At 45.9% G+C, this 27450-nt stretch overlaps 1 protein-coding gene across 3 annotated transcripts in view; it reads left to right on the forward strand.

Moving 5' to 3' along the window:
- Positions 1–26952, forward strand: part of SALL4 (spalt like transcription factor 4) — a 42354-nt gene extending 15402 nt beyond the window's left edge. Inside the window, exons 1-4 of one of the 3 annotated variants that reach the window (XM_027086971.1) lie at positions 6913–10529; positions 20262–22598; positions 23436–23716; positions 26220–26952. In XM_027086971.1, the coding sequence (XP_026942772.1) occupies positions 10400–10529; positions 20262–22598; positions 23436–23716; positions 26220–26639 (3168 nt within the window). In that variant the 5' untranslated portion in view covers positions 6913–10399 and the 3' untranslated portion in view covers positions 26640–26952. Of the gene's footprint in view, positions 1–6912; positions 10530–20261; positions 22599–23435; positions 23717–26219 lie in introns of those variants that run through there. The other 2 variants (XM_027086973.1, XM_027086972.1) reach the window with 2 other exon arrangements.
- Positions 26953–27450: the final 498 nt, after the last annotated feature.

Below are 27450 nucleotides of genomic sequence, written 5' to 3' on the forward strand. Positions count from 1 at the left end.
GACCACCATTTTTGCATGACCCAATAGTGTTGACATTAGCTTTTTTTGGCCTTCTTTTTTTTGGCCACACCTCTTGGCTTATGGGATGTTGGTTCCCGCACCAGTGACTGAACCTGGGCCCTCGGCAGTGGAAGCACAGAGTCGTAACCAGTAGACAGCCAGGGAATTCCCTTTTGCCCATTTTAGACTGTGACCACTTGAGTTTTTTCATCCTAAAATCCTCAGCACCCAGCCCAAGGCCTGGTACCTAGTGGACAAAATAATTCTTTGGTGAATGAATGAATGGCCAAGTAAATAAAATAACTCTGGACCCAAAACTATCATGTATGTTGCAGGTCTACTTAATATTATGAGATAAAAACCTTAGATAAATATTCCTGCTGTAGCCTGAAAAAATGTGTATGATGATGATACATGTTTCCCGAACACCATTTTAAGCCAGAGGCTTTACGACAATCATTTCTAATTTTCGGGGCAATGCCACAAATAGAGATTAGTCTCCCCATTTACTGGGGAAGGAAACAAGGTCTGGAGAGACTGAGACAGGCTGGAAGGAAATTACAAAGGCAGGACCCACACCCTGGCTTGTCCACGCTGCCCAATTTAAGAAATGAACTTTCAGGGAATTCCCCGGTGGTCCAGTGGTTAGGACTCTTTCACTGCTGGAGGCCTGGGTTCGATCCCTGGTCGGGGAACTAAGATCCTGCAAACTGCCCAGCAGAGCCGGAAAAAAACAAAAACACACAAACAAAAAAAAAAACCCCAAGCCCCCAAAACACAACAAGAACAAACAAAACAACAACTTTCAGATCACCCTAAGGGTGGAAAATAGATGAAAACGTTCTTGTTCTTCCCTGGGCTTAACTCTCGTTCTGTTTCTCAGGAGTTTTATTCCTTCTCTTCTGGTGTCTGTATTTCTTCCCCTACACTTATCACCCCTTCCCCTCCCTCTCCCTCCTATTTTTCTTCTTCAGCCTTTGCTTATTTCGGCTCTTGTCTGCTCTCTTTGCTTTTCCCCCTTTCCCCCCATTTAGGTGCCTCATCTCAGTCTCTGTAACCAGACCAGAGCCAAGTCATTTGTTTATTTGGGAGTCGGAGCTGAGAAAAGAAGTCAAAATCTCTCCACACATTAAAACCAAGAAAGGGACATTTTATATTCCCTTTCATGGTCAAAAGATGGTCCTTTCTTCTTTCCCCTTCGCAAAATCCATTTAGGTGTTTATAGACCAGTTAACTTAACAATGACTGTCCTTTGCTTTTCTCTCTGTGACAATTAACATTCTTAATTGCCTCACTCTCACTGGCTCACTTTTTGCGTGTTGGGCAGAGTTCTCTGAAAAGTTTATTTTCAATTATAATTTATATTGCAATGACAGATAGATATTTATGACAGTAAACTTTCCTGTGTGCTGGGCTTTTAGCTCTTAAAGGTTTGTTATAATAAAGAACGCTCGTGGCAAATGGACAGAAGCACCTCCTTGGTGATATTGTTTTAAAGACAAGCTCAGAATAGGTATTTTTTGGAAGGGGGAGGCAGGATGTGTGTCTGGTAGGTAATCAAAAAAAGAAAGAAGAAAAAGCAAGAGAAAACTTTTAGTAAAGGTTGCAGGGGCCAGTGCAGAAATGTTTAAAGAATGAATCACAACTGCTACAAAAGGGAATGCAGTGGAAAGCGTTTTTAGCAGAAAAATTGTTCAATCAATTGAACCTTCAACTTGTTTTTGAAAATCTATACATTTCTCCGGTCCAGTTACGAAATATGTGAATGTCCCGATAAGCATGTTTATGGTTTTACCCTTTTAGCTTGATCACTCACTTTACCCAGGCTCATGTCTTGCACAAGAGCCCACAAAGGAATAAGAGAGTAGTTTCAAAAGCTCTTGAAGGGTTGTGAATTTGTGAAACACCAACATTCATTGCAGAAAGACTCAGAACACGAGGTCTTAAGAAAAGAAATCCAAAATTTGGACAGAGCTGTGTGAACAGAAAGTTCATGGACTTTATTCTCTACAATAAAGACAACTCAAATATATAACAGGGATTGGTTAACTAGATTAAAGGTTCATCCACGAGCGAAAAAAATTACATGATAAAACACATTAACAAAGATTTGTTTTTAGTGAGGTAGAAAAGGCTGATGATATCCTGTTGAAGTGAAAGAAACAGAATGCCAAGATGTATTTTCAAATGGATCTCAACTCTGTAAAAGTTATGATATTCATGGAAGAAAGATCAGAAGAAAATTCACTCAAATGTTATCTTTCTCTCATCTGCAGAAGAAGCAGAAAAATTACTCAAATCATCCCAACGAGTGAATATAAGATTGTATAATCTTTGAGAGAAAAGGCCAGTATGCAGGGCTTTGATTTAGTCAGAGGAGGTTAGGAAGGTTCCCCTGGAGAAGCCAAGGGGATTTTTTTTTTAATTGAAGTATAGCTGATGTACAATATTATTATACAAGTTACAGGTGTACAATGTAGGGCTTCACAATATTTAAATGTTATACTCCATTTATAGTTATTATAAAATATTGACTGTATTCCCTGTGTTGTACAGTATGTCCTTGTAGCTTTGTAAAAAAAATTTTATTGGAGTATAGCTGATTTACAATCCTTGTAGCTTATTTTATACATAATAGTTTGTACCTCTTAATGCCTACCCCTTTATTGCCTGTACCCGCTTCCCTTTCCCCACTGGTAACCGCTAGTTGGTTCTCCATAGAAAATAAGAGGACTTTTAAAAATTTTATTTATTTATTTTTGGCTGCGTTGAGTCTTCATTGCTGCGCACATGCTTTCTCTAGTTTCTGCGAGTGGGGGCTACTCTTCCTTGCGGTGCGTGGGCTTCTCATTGCAGTGGCTTCTCCTGTTGTGGAGCACTGGCTCTAGGCGCACGGGCTCAGTAGTTGTGGCTCGCAGGCTCAGTAGTTGTGACGCACGGGCTTAGTTGCTCCGTGGCATGTGGGATCTTCCCAGACCAGGGATCGAACCCGTGTCCCCTGCACTGGCAGGCGGATTCTTTTTTTTAATTTATTTGTTTTATTTATTTATTTTTGGCTGCATTGGATCTTCATTGTGGTGAGTGGGCTTCTCATTGCGCTGGCTTCTCTTGTTGTGGAGCACAGGCTGTAGGCACGCGGGCTTCCGCAGTTGTGGCTCAGAGGCTCTAGAGTTCAGGCTCAGTAGTTGTGGCATACGGGCTTAGTTGCTCCGGACATGTGGGCTCTCCCCGGACCAGGGCTCGAACCCGTGTCCCCTGTACTGGCAGGCGGATTCTTAACCCCTGCGCCACCAGGACAGCCCTGGCAGGCGGATTCTTAACAACTGTGCCACCAGGGGAGTCCAGATAAGAGGATTTGATTGTGATTTAGTACCTAGTTTTATTAGAAAGTGTTTTACTATTGGGAAAAAAAAAGGATTAGGTAGTTGCTAATATGGCCTTGAAATCATGTTACCTATAGACCTGGTTTCTCAACTTCGGCACTACTGACATTTTGGGTCAGATAGTTCTTTGTTGTCCGGGGCTGCCCTGGGCTATTGTAGGGTATTAGCATGATCCTGGCCTCTACCTCGTATATAACTAGCACTCTTGTGTTGCCAAATGTCCCCAGTTGGGGGAGGAGGTAAAATTGCCCCCCACTGAGAACCACTGCCATGGACTCAGAGAGTCAACCTCTGCAGCGTGTGAGTGCTCCAGACTGACCTAAAGACCCGCATGCATGGTCCACAGTGAGCCCAGCAAGGGACTGAGGGACAAAAAAACCCAGTCGTGTCAACTCTTTTATTCCTGGTCCATCTCCTCTTCAACTGAAGAAACTGCAGGAGAAATTCTCATTTCTGGAAATTCATTCCTGTTTTAATGAACTTGCTGGAATAGTTTTTTTTCTCTTTTTGAGTACACAGTTGTAGGCTTCAACGTAGCAGGGGATATATTAACCGGCAAGACTAATTGGAGCTAGAAATTGTTCAGTACCAATTTGGGAGTGATAAAATGGCAACAAGCAGAGAGATAGCAAAACGAGGAGGCGGGGGCTTCTCTGGTGGCGCAGTGGTTGAGAGTCCGCCCGCCGATGTAGGGGACGCGGGTTCGTGCCCCGGTCCGGGAAGATCCCACATGTCGCGGAGCGGCTGGGTCCGTGAGCCATGGCTGCTGAGCCTGCGCGTCTGGAGCCTGTGGTCCGCAACGGGAGAGGCCACAGCAGTGAGAGGCCCGCGTACCGCAAAAAAAAAAAACAAAAAAAAGCACGAGGAGGCGGTATCATCAGTTAAGTGGTGATGATTGCAATTAGCCAGACTTTGCAATTATAAATCATCCCAGTAGAAGGGCTCTGGGCCAGGACACTCAGAAAAGTGGACATTTGGCCCCATAAGAAAGCACTTCCAGTGAATTGCAAGCATGATTTCTGAAGCAATTTTAGCTCAACTTCTAAATCTCTAGATTTGAGCAGCTGTTTCCAGACATATAAAGCCTTCTCTTTGAGGCAGGCAGATATCAAATCGATGAGTCCATAGCCTCCAGGAGGTTGGGCCATGTTGAGAAAAAAGCCACTCTATACTTCCCGAATCCAAACTGTGTATTTCCCAAATTAAAGCAGCAGCGGTTACCACATCGGTCCACTTGACCATTTCCTGGCATGAATACTTAGAGACCCAAAGGGGCAATACTTTTGCAGTGGCAGAACATGATTTATGGACACCAGCCTTGCCATTTCAGTTTTTTCAAGCTTAAGATGCTAGGAATCCCACATAGGAAAAAAACCACACATGTAATTATGGCCCTTTCAAGTATAGGGACAACCAAATATCTAATTGCCTTTTTTTTTTTTGGCTGCGTGGCTTGCGGGATCTTAGGCTCCCGACCAGGGATTGAACCTGGGCCCTGGTAGTGAAAGCTGCGAGTCCTAACCACTGGACCACCAGGGAACTCCCCCTAATTGCCTTCTTTTTTTTTTTTTTTTAACATTTTTATTGGAGTATAATTGCTTTACAATGGTGCGTTAGTTTCTGCTCTATAACAAAGTGAATCAGTTATACATATACATATATCCCCATATCTCTTCCCTCTTGCGTCTCCCTCCCTCCCACCCTCACTATCCTACCCCTCTAGGTGGTCACAAAGCACCGAGCTGATCTTCTTGTGCTATGCAGCTGCTTCCCACTAGCTATCTATTTTACATTTGGTAGCGTATATATGTCCATGCCACTCTCCCACTTCGTCCCAGCTTCGTCCCTTCCCCCTCCCCGTGTCGTGTCCTCAAGTCCATTCTCTAGTAGGTCTGTGTCTTCCCATCTTGCCCCAGGTTCTTCATGACCATTTCTTTTTTTTAGATTCCATATATCTGTGGTAGCATACAGTATTTGTTTTTCTCTTTCTGACTTACTTCCCTCTGTATGACAGACCCTAGGTCCATCCGCCTCACTACAAATAACTCAATTTCGTTTCTTTTTATGGCTAAGTAATATTCCATTGTATATATGTGCCACATCTTCTTTATCCATTCATCTGTTGATGGACACTTAGGTTGCTTCCATGCCCTGGCTATTGTAAATAGAGCTGCAATGAACATTGTGGTACATAACTCTTTTTGAATCATGGTTTTCTCGGGGTATATGCCCAGTAGTGGGATTGCTGGGTCGTATGGTAGTTCTATTTTTAGTTTTTTAAGGAACCTCCGTACTGTTCTCCCTAGTGGCTGTATCCATTTACATTCTCACCAACAGTGTAGGAGGGTTCCCTTTTCTCCACACCCTCTCCAGAATTTATTATTTGTAGACTTTTTGATGAAGGCTCTCCTGACCAAAAACAACTTCATTAGATACGCTGTACATATCATAAAATTCGCCCATTATAAGTGTACATTTCAGTGATTTTTAATAAATGTATATAGTTAGGCAACCATCGGTTTGTAATTGCCTTTTTTCCCCAATTGTGGTAAAATACACATAACATAAAATTTTGCATTTAACCATCTTTAAGTGAACTCTTCAGTGGTATGAAGAGCGTTCGCATGACTGTGCGATCTCCAGAGCTCCTTCCATTTTGCAAAACTGAAACTCCACCCACTGAACAGTAACTCCCCGTTTCCCCCTGCACCCAGCCCCTGGCAATCACCCCTCTAATTTCTACCTCCATGAATCTGGCTTCTCTGGGTGCCTCATAGAAGCGGAATCACACAGCATTTGTCTTTCTTGTGACTGGCTTATTTCCCTTAGCACGATGTCTTCCAGGTTCATCCAGGCTGTAGCAAGTCAGAGTTTCTTTCATTTAAAAAAAAAATATTTATTTATTTGGTTGCACCAGGTCTTAGCTGTGGCTCGCTGACTCCTTACCTGAGGCATGTGAATTCTTCGTTGCAGCATGTCTGTGGGATCTAGTTCCCTGACCAGGGATCGAACTCGGGCCCCCTGCCTTGGGGGGGGGGCGTGGAGTCTTAACCACTGCATCACCAGGGAAGTCCTAGAATTTCTTTCATTTTTAAGGCTGAATAATATTCCATTGTACGTATACACCACATTTTGTTTATCCATTCATTTGTTGATGGACTCTTGGGTTACGTCCACCTTTTAGCTCTTGTGAATAATGCTGCTATGAATTTGGGTGAACAAGTATCTCTTCATGTCCCTGCTTTCAGTTCTTTCAGATGTATATCCAGAAGTGGAAATGCTGGATCCTACCGTAATTCTACGTTTAATTTTTTTTAAGGAACTGCCATACTGTTTTCCACAACGGTTGCACCATTTTACATTTCCACCAACGGTAGTTGCCTTTTAATACTCTAGTTTATTTTATTTTAAATATTTATTTATTTATTTGGTTGCACTGGATCTTAGTTGCGGCTCGTGGGCTCCTTAGTTGTGGCATGCAGGCATGTGAACTCTTAGTTGTGGCATGCATGTGGGATCTAGTTCCCTGACCAGGGATCGAACCCAGGCCCCCTGTATCGGGAGTGTGGAGTCTTATCCACTGAGCCACCAGGGAAGTCCCTTAATACTCTAGTTTATATTCAGGTCTCCAAAATCATTCTCCAAATTCATTTATTGTGACTTCTGTGTTCTGTTACCGTGGCTAAGTGCTAAGGACATAATGGTGAAGGTGTCTGCCCTTGTGGAACCTGCAGTGTGAAAAGGGATAAATACATAGACAATTCAATCTATAATTATAAACTTTGAACTATGCTATAAAAGGAAAGAACCAGCTTCTAGAAATCGACACTAATAGGTGAGACCGTTCTAATTTGGATGAGAAAACGCCGGTTTTAGGAAGAAAAATTTGAACTGAGACTGGAGGCTTAGTGGAAGTGGGCAGGTGAAGAGGCGTAAAGAGTAGAAGGGAAGAAAGTTCCTTGCAGAACAGAGCAGAGGTGGGATTTTGTGGACAGAGTTGGAAGGTCTGAGTTCCACAGAGACTTATACCCTTAACTGGAAAGTTCCTGAATTCATACATTCAGCCTACGACTGTTAGTACCCACGAGGCGCTGATGGGAGCTTTGAGTTTGTTTTGCCATGGATGAAATGGGAATAAGAAAGGATTTTAATGAAGCTGAAATGGGATTATGTATCCCAGATACCCTTAGACACAGTAAAGCCTCAATGTTCATAGACTGCTTGAGGAAAGATATAACAGGAAGTCGATTTCCCGACAATTTCTGCCCCGGGCAAACAGTGAGAAGGACTGGATTATACATAAACCCAGTCACCTAACCAAAGGCATTACAAAGTTTAATACCATCCTTTACAATGATCTTTTTTTTTCTCCCTGACTCTGATCACACCCAGGTCTTTTGGTTTTAGGGAATATTAAATCATCCAAAAAATTACCGTGGATTAGGGACTGGCCTTCTGCCCTGCCGTGCGCCATTTACTCCCCCCCACCCGCTTTGTTCTAGGGTCTTACTTCACCTCCAGCTTACTAGCTCCTGGCTCATCAGTTGGAAGTAGATTCAAAAAGTGTACTGTGCCTTTCTTTTCTTAATATAATATTCATGGGAGGTTTTTCCTTTGGGGAAAACTTCTCTTTGACTTTCTCCGTACAAGTTATTTCCACAGACTGTGGATTTTTCAGGACAGGCTTAATTTAACATGTTTTCTTTTACTACAATTTTTACTTGTTTAGCTATCTTGTCCATATTCAGCTACCACTGAACGACAATCATTGGGATGTGATGAAAGAATTTTGAAATCGGGCTTAGGGATTGAGCGCATCCACTTCCTAATTAAGTTATTTCATGTCCTTAAACCTCAGTTTCCTCATTTTCAAAATGGATAAAACAATGCCAACCTCTCTTGGAAGATAAAAGGAGAAAGTGTGCATTTAGTGCAGCCTGTGGTACATACCAGGAGCTCAATTAATTATTATTATTATCACTTGGAGACTCAAGTGGCATAATTTTAATACCTTGTTCTAAGCAGAAACGGCATCGTGTTTTCACTATCACCAACTAAAATAAGTATAAACAACTATATCTTCAATTAAGTTTTCCTTAAACCACTAACATTTCTTGAGCTGTAAACCTAGTGCACATGCATTTAGATTGGTAAATTACATCTACCACACTACCTTACACAGAAAAGGTGTTGGGAATATAAGCAGATTAGTCAGTGAGGCAGGTGTTAATTGGCTTTTTTACTCAGTATGAGAATTCTAAACAGCTTCCATGTATTATTAAACCAAATTCTTACTTTTCCAACTTGGGCTGTTGACTGTAATTCTCTCTTTTTTGGTTTAGGGGACTTAAAACAATGCCAAGCATTTTCAAACAATGACTCAAAAATTGGAGGTTAACCTTCTTTCCTTCAGTAAGTTTTATTGATGGCTATGAATATCAAAAAGATGATGAAGCTGATTTATTTTCTGCCTTGGGTTGTCCAAACACCCAGGTGAACATCTTTATCAGTTTAGCATTCTATTTTGCTTGCATTCCCGATGAGCTTACCAGAAACTCTAACAAGCTGGGAAGGTGATGAATAACTAATTAAGAAAATGCAATGCACAAATGTGGAGGAACGGTCTATAATTGCACAGTTCCTTACAATGAAGTAAATGCTAAATACACACGCATGCCCAGAGGCACCAGGGAAACACCAATCAAAGACTTAGAAGGCTGAAGATTTCATCATTTATTCAACATTTATTGAGCATTTACACCATGCAAGGCAGTTAATGGAATAAAATACATAGAGATTTACTGTAGAGGTGTGTATACATATAATATTATACACACATACACACTTTTAGAAAATTCCAGGCATCTCCATGTCAGGATGATGCAATCACTTTGAACTACACATCTTTTCCACAGTAAAGTCCATATTGCAAAAAATTTCGATAATGATTAGTTTGGCAACACCCAGTTACTATGACAACGCCCATTGCTGATCCATGGGAGATGTAAGAGGATTGTCTCAGTAATAAAATGATGTTATCAGACATTTATGGCTTGTGGGGAAAAAGTGCAGTCGCTCCTTGTTTTGATATTATCTCTGACTATACTTGCTTTTAATCTACCTTTTCTATATTTAGTATCCAGTCATTTTAAATTAAAAAAAAAAAACAAAACCCAAACCAAAAATCAAGGTCTGCACTGTGACAGTAAACCAAACCTTTTGAGTATGAATCCTGGAGGTTACTATTTAGCATTTAAAGGAAATAAATCATGGTGAGGGGGTAATCTGAAATTTGAAGGCCACCTTAAGAGTTGAAATGGGGTGGGAAGGTTGAATATACCACCATTTACCATTCTTCAGATACCTCCAGACTCAATTTAAACATTTCAGTGAAAAAGGAGATGGGAGGGGACACGGGTCAAATCTCAGTTTTTTGTTTTGTTTTGTTTTTGTTTTTTTGTTTTTTGGTAGATGTAAACACTGAGCCAAAATACTTCACTGAAAAGACCTTCCTCCCCGGCTTGCGAGGATATCAACCTTACAAAAGTAATTTTTGGAGCACACTACCAAATACGCTCGTTCCAAAACTGTTACGGAAGCTCCAAGTTTTTAGTAAATACACAATCATTTTTCTTTTTCTCTCCGAGGATTCAGATAGCTGAAGCGAGGATGGGTCCCCCTCGGATTTCGTCCACGATCCAGCCAATCTGAGCCCGGATGCTAATTAGTTGCTCTCCCCCGATGAACACGCCTTTGTCGCTTGTAGGGCCGGACTACAAAGCCCAGAATGCCTCGCCCCTCCCTGATCAATGAGGTCTTATTTAAATGATCTCTGAGGTCTTGGACCCAGGCCAATCAGCTGTCAGGGCTCATGATAAATCGCAATGCATTATTGATAATAATAATTACTGGGACATGCGCGTTCCGGCCGAAGGGGGGTAAATTTCCCAACTCCAGGAATTTGTGGCGGAGTGGGCAAATAACCGCGGCTCTCCAGGCGCCCCGATGCTCGCACCATGTCGAGGCGCAAGCAGGCGAAACCCCAACACATCAACTCGGAGGAGGACCAGGGCGAGCAGCAGCCGCAGCAGCCGGCCCCGGAGTTTGCAGATGCGGCCGCAGCGGCGCCGGCGGCGGGGGAGCCGGGTGAGTGGGGCTGGGGGCGCACGCCCCGGGCGGGCAGTTTCCGGGACGTTCGCGGGACCCTCGAAGGCGCGGACTTTGCGGAGCCAACGGCTTCCACTGCAGACTGTGGAACCGAGATCTGGGGGCTCAGTTCCAGAGGAGAGCGGCAGCCTCATTCCCCACCCCCACCCTCGTTAATTTTACACTTCTCCCCTTTTATCGCTTCTCCCCTCTTGTGTAAGTTTCACCCCCAGGTCTCGCTCTTATTGTAAAATTGACCCCCAGCCTCTCCTGTGTCCCTCGTTCCTGAAATGTTCCCTTCTCCTTGTCCTCTGCCCCTCTCGTAATTGGTTCCACTCCCCTCACTAGTAGCCTCCCCCCCCACTTGTAACTTAGGCTCCCCTCCTCCCTCCCTGGCGCTGCTTTTTAAAAGAAAGACCCCGGGGGTCCCCACTCTTTCCCTCACCCGTTAGGGTCTTTGTAGGAGGCTGGGGAAGGGGCGCACCCTAGGAAGACCTCCCGGGGGAGGACGATCTGTTGCACGCGCCCCTCCCGGGCCAAGAGGGGGGAGGGGGCGCGACCTCTCCCCACCCCCAGGAGCTGGGGTGCGGGCCACCAGCGCTGCGGAGGGGATTGGAGGGCCCGAAGAGGTGGAGGAGAAGAGCACAGTATTTTCCTTTTTTAAAAAAATTTCTTTTTTGGTTCTCCTCTTTTCTCCCGGGGCTACGCCGCCTGCCGATCTTCGCCCTAACCTTTCGGGGCCTGACCTCCAGCCATCTTTGATTTCCGACTTCCTAAAAATAAACCGCGGCCGGCGGGAGGGGTGTGGGCCCCCAGGGGCGGGGGTCGTGGGCGCACAGCAGCCCCGCTGGGGTGCACCAGCCTGGCGTTTTGCGTGCCTTTTCTAGGGCGCCCGGCTTTCCAAACGCGCGCCCCGGGGGCCAGAGGGGAGAGGTCGGGCCAGGACTGGGCGGTCGTGGCCAGGGCGAGCTCCGGGGTCTGACCCGGCCCACGCTTCCGCGCTGCGCGTCTTGAGGGTCTGGAGGAGTTCTGGACCCCCAGCCCGGTCGGGAGCGGCCAAGCAAACTCCTCTCTTCCTAATCATGTAACCCAGGGGGCTTTAGGAGCCAGTCGATTTCCCACTATCTCCCCTCCGTCCTGGCCCGCCAAATTGTCGCCTGATAAGTTTTTCGCGTACGCGTGGGGGGAGGGGGCGTTTTTAACGTCCTCTTGGGCCTTGTTGGTGGCTTCTGTCCTCTCGCCGCCTGCTTTCTAATTTCCCAGCCCGTGATGGGGGTGTGCGCGGCAACCCCACTCCGAGCTACAACTCCGATGGGAAAACGGTTGCTACGTTTTGGTTACCGTACCTTTTATTTCGGGGAGGGAATGTGGTAAATTTCCTAAATTTATAATATAATGTAAACCCCTATTTCCCCTCAAATAACATTTTTCCAGGGCAAATTAAAGAGATCTGCTTGACCGAGGGGGCGGCTGTGCGTTTTCGGGCGTCCGATGGTCAGGGCAGCGTGCACCCAAGGTCGGAGGAGGGTGGACTCTCTTTGTGCCTTGGGAGGGGGAGTGCGGGGGAGAATGGAGAGGCTTCGTTGCCTGGCCCACCTGGAACAAAAGGGTTAACCCTCTGCCCGCCCGCTTCCTCCCGAGAGGAGGGGCGAGCTCCTGGCTCTGACCCCTCCCCTGGTCCTGCTCTGACCTCCCCTTCCCCCTACCCGCTTCATTTTGGGTGGGCGCGCTGAAGTGGGGCTTTTGGTGGTGTTTGGCACCTTAGGGGGAGCTTCTTAAATTAACGCTAGCTGGAGTTTGCAATCAGTTAACCCGAGCTGGTTAGGATCGCGGGCCTTGGCTGTGCGCTCCCTCCACGATTTGGGAGGGGGAGTTGCTATTGATCGCTTGGGTTGGAGTGGACGGCCGAGCTGCGCGCAGGCGCCCCCTGGAGGCCCAGCCGGGAACCTCGCCCTTTGCTGAGAGGCGGGTCCCTTCGCAGGTACCGGCTCACACCTGATGGGTGGGACAGGCTGGGGCTGGGGGATGGAGAGCGCTGGGCTGGGCTAGGCTAGGGACTCCAGTCGGTTGCTTGAGCTATCCCTGGCTGTGCCGGGTTTTCTTTGCCAAGTCTTTGGAATTCTTGGAAAGAATTCTTCGATCCTCGAATGTGTTTGCAGAGTCCCCCAGTTGCCATGATGGGACAGAAGGTAGTTTTCCCAAGTAGTACATTTTAACTGACGCATTTTGTATTTGAGCGGCCTGTATGTATCATTTTAAAAATCCAGTTTAGACTGGTCTTATTTTGCAAAGCCAATTTGAGACCCACTTATAAAGAATGTACTTTTTGAGGGAGGAAAATGAAGTACGGCAAAAAAATTAGATCAGAAAATCTGCAGGTGGTCAGGGGACTCAGGCTACATACAGGAAAATTAGCATTTTCTCAAAAGAGTTTCAAATGCCCTTTGTGCTAAACTGGATTACAGCCATCAACGATTAAGATTCCCAAATTTCAAATAACTGCCTAGCCCCAGTTTCTAAACTGAAATGACCTACATTGGCGGTAAGGATTCTGAGAATAGGGCACTTGGGAGCTTATATTTTAATAGAGGGAGAGGGAAATCTTGTTGATCGAAGCGTTAGTTAATGTTGCAGGCTGACTTTCTGTGTTTCCATCTGAGTTTCTGAAAGGGGCTACAACTTGCCCACACCGCTTTTGTTCCGTCAAAAAGAAATTGCACAAGTCAATGCTAGTTGGTCCTTCAAGCCCCTGCAGCCTTCCTCACGGTGGGGAGTTGGGGAGCCATCTTGGGAGGGAGGGATAGAGTTAATGCTTCCTCTTTTTAAATGAAGTTAGGTTTTGGTAAGATTTTACAGTGAGGTGTGCATTCCAATCTGGTTGTATGACTTTCAGCTGTGTAACCTTGCTTTCTGAGCTTTTGGGTTCTTCCTGTGCACCATGGAGATGAAGCATGCTGTTTATTTAGATAGTTTCCACTATACAAGACCCACTGTGTGCTGGAAACGTGATCAGTAATTAATTTTGTTCAAAATAACAATGTTTTATTTTTTATTGTGCCAAGACGGCACTGAACTGCCAAGTTGAGATAATTCTGCAGTTTTATCTGTAGCCTACTGTGTGCCAGACACCAGGCTGGGGACCTCAACGACATTATCTGTAATCCTCGTTTTTACTCATTTTAGAGTAAACTTTAACTCCTGGTTGCAATGGCTTGCCCAGGGTTGCCTTGTCCTGTTTGATTTGAGCCTTGCTCTGAATCCAAGAAGCTGTGTTTATCGTGGTTTTAGAAGAGTTGGTTATGGGATGGGATTTTCTATCAGATGAGGGAGCTATGGTGAGTGTTCAGCTGGTTGAGTGTTATCTCTCCTCCTCCCTTTTAATTTTTGAGATGTGCCTCTGCAGGCTTTAGAATAAGAGGTCCTGGGAAGCAAGTCGAAAATAAAGCAGAGTTTGCATTTGGTGCTCAGGGCTTTACTGCCCTGGAAAAAATGATGGGAAGAGTTCAAGATATTCCCTTTTTCATCATCCTTAACCTATTGTGCTTTTGATTGTTTAAAAAAGCATCTAAAAATTTTAAAAGCTCTAAATTCATGTAAGAACTGCATCTCTGATCGTTGCCATCTATTTTTTTTCTTCTAGATTTCAAGTCTATGTCAGGCTTTGTTCTAGGGGGATCTGGGGAAGGAGGCAGCAAAAGCTCCTGCCTTCATGGAGTTTACAAATTGCTTAAAAGATGAGCTCCAGTTGAGGCGATATGGGACGTATCTCTACAGCGTAAATAGCAGAGCTCGCACACCTTATAGCACAAAGAAACTTTGATTCTTTTACTTCTTCCTTTTCAGCAGACTTGAATTTTGATCCAAGACCATTTGGAACAAATTTTTTTTGTACCTTAATTAAATAGAAAGTTAATTGCTGCTCTAATTTGCCACCTACAAATTGAGTTAAGGGCTTGTTCCTTAAGTGTTTCCCGGGATTGCTGAATTCAGATGTAAAATTAAACTGGTAAACCAGTTTCTTTGAACTGGTTCAGTACTTAAGGACATCTCAATTTCCTTTTGTTTTTTGGTAAGCAGTTATCCTGCTGGTGGGGGTGGGGTAGAAGATGTTTATGGACTCTAGATAATCTGCTCATTGTCGTTCTTTTAATATAGGAATGGGGGGGGGGAAGATAAGCTTGAGGCATAATGCTTTTCTCGAGATACACAGGTTTGTTTCTTAAGCATTTTCACTGGCTCCAGAATTTGATTGGCCTCTGGCAGATGAGCTTTCTTCCTATACAATAGTAAGAGTATTTTCTATCCTTTTGGCAGGGATTGAATCTAAGCCCCCTGCTGGGTTTACTGCATTCTTCCAACTTATTGGATAACTAGATGCTGAGAGATAACATTCCTAAAATTCGGAGTGGGGGTGGGGTGGAAGGGTGGAAGATCTAGTTGCTGTGTAATCCCTCTGAACTTTGCTTTTTCCTTTTGGGAAGGGTTAACTTAAGCATACCCAGCAATTGTTCATAACAGAGTCGTCTTACTCTTTGGCAAATACGCTTTCAGTATTTGCCAGTGGTGGTCTGAATGTCGAAGTACTTTTTACTGCACCAGCAAACAGAGCTCCTGCTGTTTGAAGACTCAAGTGGGATGTTGCCGGTATTGCTTGGAGGCTACAGAAGAGGCAAGCCTGTGTATACAGTGCAGGCAAGCTGGTATTCAGGTTGTAAATCACTCTTGGGAACTGTTGGATCCTTCTAGGGCAGGGAGCTTAACCTTTTTTGTGCCACATTCACCCCTTCTCATCAGAATGTATTTAAATGCATACAATAAGATGCATAGAAATACCAAGGAAATAAATTGCGTTGAGATAACACTTAGTAAAAGTAACATGTGCTTCTTTGTGAACACAATAAAGGAGATCTAGCAGTCAGTCAGGTAACCAGAATTTCCAGTAATGCAACCGCATTGACATCATAGGAAAATACCTGCTTTCTGTTGATGACATAGGCATGGGTTCTGCAAATACCGCTGAGGTATGTTCCCCACGCTCATAATTGAAAGAAATGTTAAGTTTTAATTCAGCTGAGTGAAAATAAGGTTGCCATCTTTTTTTCCCTGTCTAATTTCATCAGCCCCAGTTTAAAGAGTTATCTCCTTTAAAACCTGCATTGTCAGTACGGGAATATTGTCCCCAAGGGGGTGAAAATTGGTTATTTTTTTGGGTGGGGCAAAAATGTTTATTGATGTTACAGTGGTTTGTGGCCTTCCAAAGGCCATAGTGCATAAACAGATAATATAATATATTGGTGGTATTAAAATTTGGCGGGGGGGGGGCGGTGATTAGGAAAAAAAAGCTTTAAAAGCCTTCCTAGAGGGGTAAAATGAAAAAAAGTTCAAGAAACTGCTCTAGAAGAAACAATTATAAATCAGGCCACTAGCTTCAGTTCTCCTCTTCAATAGTATTTAAGGCTATAATCCCTGCCCTTGTGTTTTACCAGCACGGCACCTTGAGGCAGTTATTTCTGAGCCTTAGTTTCCATGTTTGCGAACAAAGATGCTTGTTTACGTGGTTACGAAGATAAGTGAGTTAAGGTATAGGAGTCTGAAGTGAGTGCTTTGTTGCAGTTTGTGGAGGATGGTAGTAGTTTTGCTTTGGCCCTTAACAAGCATTTGTACATGAGCTTTGTTAGAGATTTCCAGAAGTAGAATGGCTGAGAAAAGGGGTGTAACATGCTAATTAAAAAGAAGCCAAAGTACAGAAGTGTATACATTGATTTATTTTTTTTCTGTGGTCACACTGCACGGCATGTGCCTCCCTGACCAGGGATCGAACCTGCGTCCCCTGCATTGGAAGTGTGGAGTCTTAACCACTGCACCGCCAGGCAAGTCCCAAAAGTGTATACATTTTAAAGTTTCTCTTCCACCCCAGGCCTGTGCTCCAAGAGGCAGGGACCAGCCACAGCATCTATTATTTCAAAAGTTTCCCACGTACATACTTATATCTTTATCCCTAGACACAAAGAGGGGGGAGCACGTTATCTATACATCCTGTTCTCTACACTTTTTTCCCTCTTGAAATCAGTCTTGGGTGGTTGTCTTACAGATCAAGCATATATAATAAAGATCTACTTTATTTTAGAAGGCTACAAAGTAGTCATCCCTTTCGTGTACCCTGATTTATTCAATCAGAACCGTACTGACGGACCAGAGTGCGTCCTTTTTTGTTTAGGCTGTTTGTTACTATGAAACCTGTATCCTGGTATCACAGAAAGTAAACTCCTAACAAGGGAATTGCTGGGTGGAAGGAGAATTGCACTCAAATGATGATGTTGGTGGACTGTGCTCTGAAGAAGTTGTATGTATTTATAGGCACCAGCCTACTGGTGTATTTCCCTCCCAAGAGAAACTCTTTAAGTTCTACTTCTAAAGTTCTTGACACATAATTGCCAAAATTGCACTTCCAGAAAGATTGTGCCCATTTAACAACACACCCCAGCAAACACCATGTTAGAAGTCTTGGGAAAGTGTACCAATAGATACTATCTTAAGGATTCTGGGAATTGATGAATATATTTAACTTGATTCTTGGAAATTTTATTGCTTTGGAGCAGTTGTGGAGCCGGAAGGAAGGAGGTACCTACCTGCTACACTCCACACGGAAGTAGCAGGGGTGTATTGTGTCCTAAGTTAACCTCCCCACACGTCCAAACCTGACCCCTCAAGCTTTCCTGTTCCTCCTGGGGTTTCTGTGAGAGGAAAGATAGTTGCCAGTCTCAACAGAAGAAACATATGCTTAGGAGGAAGGGTATCAAGGAAGAGTTCAAGGGGACGGTCTGGGTCCTGCGTGCCTTGGTTTTAACGTTGGCTCCGCAGTTTACCACATGCCCTACCTTGGGGAAGTTAATGTCCTGTGCCTCAGTTTCCCCCTCTGTTAAATATAATAGTCTCTACCTCAAGAGTTGTTAATAACATGTAAATTACACCTGGTACATAGTAAGTGCTCAAAAGTTACCTATGACTAGATTTTTCGTTGTGTTGCCTTGGGTATAAGTCACATTACATCCAAGTCTGTTTTTCTTATCTGTAAATGGGGCTGATGTTAAATAGGGTTGGATGGGTATAGTGTGGAGCCCAGGGCACCTGGAGGTTCTAGTCTGGACTACAGGAGGCTCTTAGGCTGCTCATCTTTTTATCACCCCCTTAGCCCCTGCCTTGTACTCAGTAGGAGGCGAGAAGTCTTGTTAAACGAGTGAGGCTTTAAATGACTGGTACAAGGCTTATTGTGTTCCGCAGCCCTAGTTGCCCAGGTAACCAGATAAGCCGCGGAAATAGAAAAGGTGGAGAAACTGATGTTAACTGAATACGTACAGTATCTGCACTTTCAGGTCATAGGATGGTGCCAGGGTCACAGTCAGCACTCGACAAACATTTGTTAAATTAATCACATCACTTAACACAGGCATCTAACTTACGTGGTTGTCACGATTTTGCACATTTAATAGAAATCCTGAGGGGTAAGCCCACCACATCAAACCTGTTTTCCATGGATTGATCCTGACCCGTTTGCTTTCTCTTGGCTTACCCCCGACCCGCATACACCTTGCAGAACTTCTGATGATTATTTAGTCTGAAATTAGGAAAAATTAAGTCAATTTATTAAGGCCGTGCTATGGAAATGTATAAGAACCAGTGTTTGAAAATCTGATGGAAAGTATAGATCTTTCTCGAGAGAAATACACTTTGTTGCAAGATCAGCCCCTCCCCAAATCGTTGACTGACTCCTCAGTCAAAAACCCATGCTGTTGGGAAATGTAATCACCCAAGGAATTGAGGCAAAATGGGTTAGTTGGCTTTACAAAGTGATCATTTTATTTAAAAGATAAGTGGATACTGCCTGGCCTTACCCCCATGCATTTGTACATTTCAAATAGGATTCGTTTTAAACAAAAATGGTCACACCTTACAAACTATTCTGTAATCTACTTCCACCTAACTTCTGTCTCCATGTCAGGACGTACGGAAATGCTGCATCGTTTTTGTACTGTGGGTAAACCAAAATTTACCTTTTTTTTCCCCCCTCTTTTGTGGCTCTAAACATTTCTGTTAAAAATATCCCTCTTCCTCCATGGATTTTTTTAAAAAAATAAGTTTATTTATTTATTTATATTTGGCTGTGTTGGGTCTTTGTTGCCGCACGCAGGCTTTCTCTAGTTGCAGCGAGCGGGGGCTACTTGTTGTGGTGGCTTCTCCTGTTGTGGAGCGCAGCCTTCAGTAGTTGTGGCGCACGGGCTTCGTTGCTCTGCGGCATGTGGGATCTTCCTGGCCCGTGTCCCCCGTGCTGGCAGGTGGATTCTTAACCACTGCGCCGCCAGGGAAGTCCTCTCCATGGATCTTTGTATATGTGTGCAAATGTCTGTGGTTTGGATCTGCGCACCTGGAGTTGCTGGGTCTGAGGTGTGCCTATATGACTTCTCAGTGGTAAGGTGTACATATAATAGGTGAGGCAGGAAATGAGAAAAATAAAGTAGCTTAGAGGTTCTCCACCTGCCAGGACTCGGGCATCTGGCTAAAAAAAGCACAGTCCCCCGACAGGCATTGTGACGTGCAGACTAGCAGTCACTGTGAAGGAAATAGGACCCAACTGCAAAAGAAGTCCAGGGACCACTCATTTTCAGGAATAGAACTACCCAGAATAGGATGGTTGGTTGACTTTTGTGTAACAGAGTAGAAGTTGCAAACGGAAGGTGAGGAATAAAATCCATCATTCCCATCCCTTCCTTCCTTTCTTGGGCTTCTTTCTTTGTTTAATGGCTTATTAATCCTTTAATGACCTGTTAAGGCATTTCTGTAGGTTTTTCATAATCAGGAAGGTCAGTGAAGTTTTTTTTCTTGGACATGCAATCTTTCCTTTTTTTTCAGTGTGTTTTTTCTTATTAATTTTTAGCACTTTAAACTTTCATTGTCCCTGGTGGGAAGGTACACTTACCACATTGTCTGAATGAGTGACTTACTGCAATTTCACTTTCGATGGGCCCAGGATGGAGATGAGCGGCCATGAATTGAGCAGGTTTCCAACATCATTTTATGGTGGCATGAGATCCATTTGCCTTTCGAGCCAGCTCTCAGCTGGGTGAGGGCCAGAGCTCCAAGAGGATTATTTTAATGAATTGTATGCGTTTCCCAGGGCTGCCTTAATAAGTTGGCACAGACTAGATGGTTTAAGACAGATTTATTCCCACAGTTCTGGAGGGTGGACAGCTGACATTTAGGAGTTGCAGGGTTCCTTTTGGAGCCTCTGAGGGTGAGTCTGTACCAGGCCTCCTCCCTACCTTTTGTTGGCTTCCAGCCGTCCTTGGCTTATAAAAGCCACGTAACTCCTGCCTTGGCTTCATGTGGCCTGATTCTGTCTCATGTCCCTTTCTTTTCTCCTTAGGGACACCAGATACTGGGCTTGGGACCCACCCTAATTACAACTGCAAAGATTTCCCCCCCTGCCCCAAAGAAGGTCACTGGCACAGGTGCAGGGGTTAGGATTGGACATTTTGGGACCTTATGATTTGACCCCCACTACCTAAGTGATTGGTTCATTTGAGACTCTTTGGGTGCCTTGTTCCCTTACACAGTTTTGTGCGTGTTGGGACACAGATCACGAAGACCTCTGGACTGTGAGCTGTGGTTTTTCCCAAGAAATCGCCCCACATCCTTTCTTGGGTAGAGTTCTTAGCTTTTTCTCTCTTGTCACAGGTACTCCAATGAACCCCCCAGGGAGTGGCGATGACGTGAACGTGGACGGAGCAGGGATAAAGAGGCCTCGGCGGGAGGAGACTCACATCTGTGAGAAATGCTGTGCCGAGTTCTTCAGTTTCTCGGAGTTCTTAGACCATAAGAAGAATTGCACTAAAAATCCACCTGTCCTCATCATGAACGACAGCGAGGGGCCGGTGCCTTCAGAAGACTTCTCCGGGGCTGTGCTGAGCCACCAGCCACGCAGCCCAAGCAGGAAGGACGGTCACAGAGAGGACGGTGGCAGCTCAGGGGACACGAGGGAGAAGCCGGGGGCAGAGTCCATCGTGTACTTAAAGACGGAGGCCGCCCTGCCACCCACACCCCAGGACATAAGCTATTTACCCAAAGGCAAAGTGGCCAACACCAACGTCACGCTTCAAGCGCTACGGGGCACCAAGGTGGCCGTGAACCAGCGGGGCGCAGACGCGCCCCCAGCCCCGCTGCCCGGCGCCAGCAGCATCCCCTGGGTCCTCGAGCAGATCCTATGTCTGCAGCAGCAGCAGCTCCAGCAAATCCAGCTCACGGAGCAGATCCGTGTGCAGGTGAACCTGTGGGCCTCCCACGCCCTCCACTCCAGCGGTGTGGCCGGAGCTGACTCCCTGAAGACGCTGGGCGGCCACGTGTCCCAGCAGGTTTCAGCGGCTGTGGCTCTGCTCAGCCAGAAGGCGGGGAGCCCAGCTTTGCCCCTGGACACCTTGAAGCCAGCCAAGCTACCTCACACCAGCATCCCTTCTGCTGCCAGCTCCGTGTCCCCAGGGCTGACGCCCTTCGCCCTGAAGCCAGACGGGACCCGGGTGCTCCCCAACGTCCTGTCGCGTCTCCCGGGGGCGTTGCTACCTCAGGCCCCAGGCTCTGTGCTCTTCCAGAGCCCCTTCTCCGCGGTGGCGTTAGACCCGTCCAAGAAAGGGAAAGGGAAGCCACCGAGTGTCTCCCCGGTAGATGTCAAACCCAAGGACGAGGTCCTCTACAAGCACAAGTGTAAGTACTGTAGCAAGGTTTTTGGGACTGATAGCTCCTTGCAGATCCACCTCCGCTCCCACACCGGAGAGAGACCCTTCGTGTGCTCTGTCTGCGGTCACCGCTTCACCACCAAGGGCAACCTCAAGGTGCACTTTCATCGGCATCCCCAGGTGAAGGCAAACCCGCAGCTGTTTGCCGAGTTCCACGACAAGATGGCGGCAGGCAGTGGCCTTCCCTACGCGCTCTCTGGCCCTGTCCCCGTAGATGAATCCGGGCTCTCCTTAGACAACAAACCCGTCCTTGCGACGGGGATCCCCAATGTAGGGCTATCTCAGAATCTTTCTTCGGGGACTAACTCCAAGGACCTCATGGGTGGCCCGTTGCCCAGCGACCTGCAGCCCGGGCCTTCTCCGGAAAGTGAGGATGGATGCATCCTACCTGGGGTGGGGCCCAACCTTAACTCCCCGAGGGTTGGCGGCTTCCAAGGGAGTGGGACACCCGAGCCGGGGTCAGAGACCCTGAAATTGCAGCAGCTGGTGGAGAACATCGACAAGGCCACCACCGACCCCAACGAATGTCTCATATGCCACCGTGTCTTAAGCTGCCAAAGTTCCCTCAAGATGCATTACCGTACCCACACCGGGGAGAGGCCGTTCCAGTGTAAGATCTGTGGTCGAGCCTTCTCCACCAAAGGCAACCTGAAGACGCACCTCGGGGTGCACCGGACCAACACGTCCATAAAGACGCAGCACTCGTGCCCCATCTGCCAGAAGAAGTTTACCAACGCGGTCATGCTGCAGCAGCATATTCGGATGCACATGGGCGGTCAGATTCCCAACACGCCTCTGCCGGAGAATCCCTGTGACTTTACGGGTCCCGAGCCGATGATGGTCGGTGAAAATGGCAGTACAAGCGTTGTCTGTCATGATGATGTCGAAAGCATCGATGTAGACGAAGTCTGCTCCCAGGAGGCTCTTGGCAGCTCCTCGAAGGTCCCCATGCCCCTTCCCAGCATCCACTCGGCATCACCTACTCTAGGGCTGGCCTCGGTGGCTTCCCTAGATGCCCAGGGGAAGACAGGTCTCACTGGTCTTGTCCTGCAGCGACAGAGCAGCCGAGAAAATGGTTCCGTGGAGAGTGATGGCTTGACCAACGACTCTTCCTCCTCGGTGATGGGGGACCAGGAGTATCCGAGCCAAAGTCCAGATGTCCTGGAGACCACGTCCTTCCAGGCAGTCTCCCCAGCCAATAGCCAAGCGGAGAGTGTCAAGTCCAAGTCTCCTGATACCGGTGGCAAAGTGGACAGCTCCGAGAACAGCCGCACTGAGACGGAAGGTGATAGAGCTTTGGATTTAACTTAGGTCCATTCTGGGCACAGAGTCGTCCAAAAGGAACCTGGGTTGAACTTGACAAATGGAGAGTGTGGTATATGTGAAATAGCTCCCCTGTAGGGCGATTAGCCTTTCTGTGGGTACTTCTGGATAGAGGGCAATAATAACTACCTCTGTCGTAGTAGAGACATGCTTTTGTTTACGACGGTTCTTGCAAGCTGGGTGTGGACAGCGTACTTACTTTTGGTGGGTTTTTATTTTTGTGTTTGAGCCCTGTGGGGGCAACATGGGTAATCCTAAGTAAGTGCTCCAGTAGAAGAGTATTTGAGAAAGTGGGCACTGCTCTTTGGCCAGTGAGATAAGCCATAGTTCCTTGATTCTGAAACCTCACTCCCTTATGTAAAGTTCACAAATTAATAACTCTTGAGGGAGAGGAAAGAACCTAACCTATTTTAAAAGCACCCCGTATAAATGGGGTGCCTATTGACGGCATTAATGGCAAAAATGGGAGAATAGCAACATCGTAGAATCAGAAAGATAGTGTCAGGGCTTACTTTATAAAGGTAACTGAATGCAGGAATTTGAACTTGGAATTGCATTGCCTGTGACTGTTGCTGATACCTTTAAAGCCAAAATAGTAACCTTCTCTGAAGTGCTGGAGTCATTCTCCGTGCAGATAAACAAGTAAAAGGAAAGCTGCTTGCAAGGTGTCAATTTCCTGAACGCTATTCGCAGGCTGTCAAACGGTGGGGCAGTTGTGGTCAAAGCTCCTTTCTTTTTGGATTGAAGAATGAATGACTGTAGGATGATAATTTGGGTTTTTTTCTTCTGTGCACGCCAGGTCGGAGCACTGGCCCACCGACATTTATCCGAGCCCAGCCAGCCTATGTCAAAGTCGAAGTTCCTGGTGCGTTCGTTGGTCCCGCGACCGTGTCCCCAGGCGTGACACCTTTGCTCGCCATCCAGCCCCGACGACAGGCCAAGCAGCACGGCTGCACGAGGTGCGGGAAGAACTTCTCATCTGCCAGCGCGCTTCAGATTCACGAGCGGACTCACACCGGGGAGAAGCCTTTCGTGTGTAACATTTGCGGGCGAGCTTTTACCACCAAAGGCAACTTGAAGGTGAGTTCACGCCTCGCAGTGCAGTCAAAAAGGAAAAAACAGAAAAAAGAAGAAGCAGACTTTCTCACATTACAGCATCTCTGAAGTTGGGATTCTCGTTGTAGTCAGTGCCTGCATGAAATCGTTCAAGTCTGGAAACACAGATGATGTTTGTCTTGTATTGTAATGTAGTGTTGATAAATCCTTTACGGATTTGCCTGTGCTTTCAGACTTGATGACCACCCTGTACGTTGGTTTTTGTTTTCCTGGCCTGCTAGGTTGAAATAAATACCACGAGTTAAACATAGATACAGTGCCACTGGAGTTAAAGGAGGAAAGCCTCCAGGTTTATTGGCCTTTCTTTGAAACTGAACAGCTGGGTTCTTCCAAAGAATGTCGTGTGACTATTGTTAGGATAAGTTGGTTCCACCTAAGATATTACCTGGGAGACTGTCCCATGTAAGGATCGAAAGTGGCCTGTGTAAGGACACAGGATGGGAAACCTGGGTTTCCCTCATGGTCCTGCCTCTACTTTGTTCCAGGCGTGTTCCTCTGGACCTCTTTTCTCTAACTAGCTCCCCAGTGAGTAGACTAGTTGAATTCTTTGTCATGAGAATGAAGGTTGAAACTTCATCTTAAAGTTGACCTAGAAGACCTCATGTCATTTTAGAAATTAAAAGTACTTATTGAAAAAACTATATTCTCTTAATATTTTAGTCTAGGTGGCAAAAATGTCAGGGGAGGAACATGGAAGTAATTTAATCTGTAACCCCAACTTCCAGAAATACAAAGCGTAAATTTATTCAGGGGCCTTGGATCAACCTGGGGAAGGTTTGGAGCTGCTTGGGCAGGTGGCTCCTGTGCCTCGGTTTCTCAGGCATGGGGATCATGGTAATGACCTCAGGGTTGCTTGGAGATTAATTGAGTTGTATGAGTGTTTCACGTGATGCCAGGAACATCTTAGTAATTTCTTGGAGTGATGAAGAGCAAGTGACGTCTGAGCCCGCTGGGATAACTGCTGACTTCTAGGCATGTCAGTGAAGTGATGTGAGAATGCTTGAAACCCAGGACCCATCACGTTCTTCAACTCTTTATAAAGAAAGGGATTTGAAAACTCAAAAACCAGACCAGGAACATAATTGCAGGTAGGAGGCTGCAGGTCGAAGCAGCAGTAAGTGGTAGGATCTCTTTCCTCTTCAGAAGAGTCCTTGCGTTGTCTGCTACCATAGATGAAATAACATTCATTCCCCATGGCCTCGTGTAACCTTCCCAACTAGGCTTATTTTTCTCTAAAGCAGTGATTACTCTTGTTGACACACTTATGTATTTAGGATGTCACCTCCATCAGGCCAGGGTCTGTTTTGTTCAAAGATTATTTTTTTAACTCAAATTTTCTTTTTTTTTTTTTTTTGCGGTACGCGGGCCTCTCACTGTTGTGGCCTCTCCTGTTGTGGAGCACAGGCTCCGGACGTGCAGACTCAGCGGCCATGGCTCATGGGCCTAGCTGCTCCACGGCACGTGGGATCTTCCTGGACGGGAGCACGAACCCGTGTCCCCTGCATCGGCAGGCGGACTCTCAACTACTGCGCCACCAGGGAAGCCCTTTAACTCAAATTTTTATTCAAGTAATTGTCGATTCATGCAGAGGGAGAAGTCATACAGAGATGCTTACCCGCTTTGCTAGTTTCTCCCAGTGATAGAATTTTGCACAACTATAGAATAAATAATAACCAGGATATTGACATTGATGTAACCTACTGGTCTTATAGATTTTCCCGTTTTACTTGTACCCCGTGTCTGTATGTGTTAAGTTCCGTACCATTTGTTAACTGTGTAAGTTTGTGTGTTCACAAGTTGTAACCCTAGCACTTGAAACAACACTGCTATGTAGTAGGTGTTGACAAAACTGTATATGTGAACAGTGGTATGGGGAAAATTGGAGTGTGTATTCCCCGCCTCGGTTGCCCTTACTTGCCTCTAGGCAGGAATGTAGATCCATGGTTGCCGGATGATCTGATTTTTTCTCCCCCCAAGAGAATAGGTATCTGTATTTTTTAAAAAAAATAAATTTATTTATTTTGGGTGCATTGGGTCTTCGTCGCTGCACCAGGGCTTTTCTTTAGTTGCGGTGAGCAGGGGCTACTCTTTGTTGCGGTGCGCAGGCTTCTCATTGCGGTGGCTTCTCTTGTGGCGGAGCACAGACTTTAGGTGCATGGGCTTCAGTAGTTGTGGCACATGGGCTCCAGAGCGCAGGCTCAGTAGTTGTGGCGCATGGGCTTAGTTGCTCCGCGGCATGTGGGATCTTCCCGGACCAGGACTGGATCCCGTATCTCCTGCATTGACAGGCGGATTCTTAACCACTGCGTCACCAGGGAAGCCCAATATCTGGATTTTTTTAATATGAAATCTAATTTTTAAATATAAGTTTAGATAGACCAAACCCATAGGCAGACTTGACTTTGGTTTGCCCACATGCAATCCCATCTCTGTTTTGGTGGAAACCTTTCTGTCCCTCTTCCCACAGGTCCATTATATGACGCACGGGGCCAACAATAGCTCGGCACGCCGTGGCAGGAAGCTGGCCATCGAGAACACCATGGCTCTATTAGGAACGGACGGAAAGAGGGTCCCCGAGATATTTCCCAAGGAAATCCTGGCCCCTTCGGTGAACGTGGACCCTGTTGTGTGGAATCAGTACGCCACCATGCTCAATGGTGGTCTGGCCATGAAGACCAACGAAATCTCTGTGATCCAGAGTGGTGGCATTCCCACCCTCCCGGTGTCGCTGGGGGCCAGCTCTGTGGTGAATAACACCGCTACCTCCAAGATGGATGGCTCCCAGTCGGCCATCAGTGCCGAGGTGGAGAAGCCAGGAGCTGCCGACAGCGTCCCCAAACACCAGTTCCCTCACTTCCTGGAGGAAAACAAGATCGCCGTCAGCTAAGCTACAGGAGAACGCACGTCGAAGGAGTAGTGCCGTGACCTCTCTAGAACTGTCCCTTTTTTGTTTGTTTTTCTTAAAGACCCCATCTCCTCCAGTTTTCTTCCTGATGTGCAAATAATGTTTACAGTTGTGACCACAACCTCAGGCACATCCTACAATCACAATGTTGCTATGCTGCTTTGCAAAAACAAACAAACAAAAAAGAAAAAATCAAAAAAAAAATTCATACTAAAACAAATATAGACTAGTATTTTTTTTTTTAATTTTGGAAAGAAGCGGGTCTTGCAAAGTAGTTTTGTTACTTGCAACAAACTATATACATAAAACCTTTGTACAACCTAGAGTAACTGTTTCCAAAGACTGTGCCCTATTTCAAGTTGGAAGGTGTTGAACCACCATGGAGAAGACAACTGTTTTGCCTGTTTGGGGGGTGGGGGGAGGGGTGGGTGGGTACTGTATACTTACTTCTGCGGTGACTGTATGCGGGTAAATGGACAAGGTCTGTCGTCTGTTTAGGGACCTGTTTGGTATTCTCCCAACCCTACACCCATCTTTCTTTTCTTTTTTGAATGTACTTTTTTTTTTTTTTAAAAGCCGAGGTTGTAGAATTCCAAATTTTTTTTCAACTTTGGAACCTGAAGTAGAATGCCCTCAAGTGGACAGATTTTAGTCCTTAGAAAGTCGGTGTGTGTGTTGCTGCTTATTTAAATACAGTTCAGTTGGAGTCCCAAGAGTGCCAAGGTGTCCTCCCTATGCTTTCCAGATGCCCTTCTTCTTCCTAAAACCAGGAGAGGTGAGCACCTGAGCAGGG

The sequence above is a fragment of the Aethalodelphis obliquidens genome, unplaced genomic scaffold (genome assembly GCF_003676395.1).
Source record: "Aethalodelphis obliquidens isolate GAN/ISIS:26980383/991018 unplaced genomic scaffold, ASM367639v1 scaffold57, whole genome shotgun sequence".
NCBI lineage: Eukaryota > Metazoa > Chordata > Mammalia > Artiodactyla > Delphinidae > Aethalodelphis > Aethalodelphis obliquidens.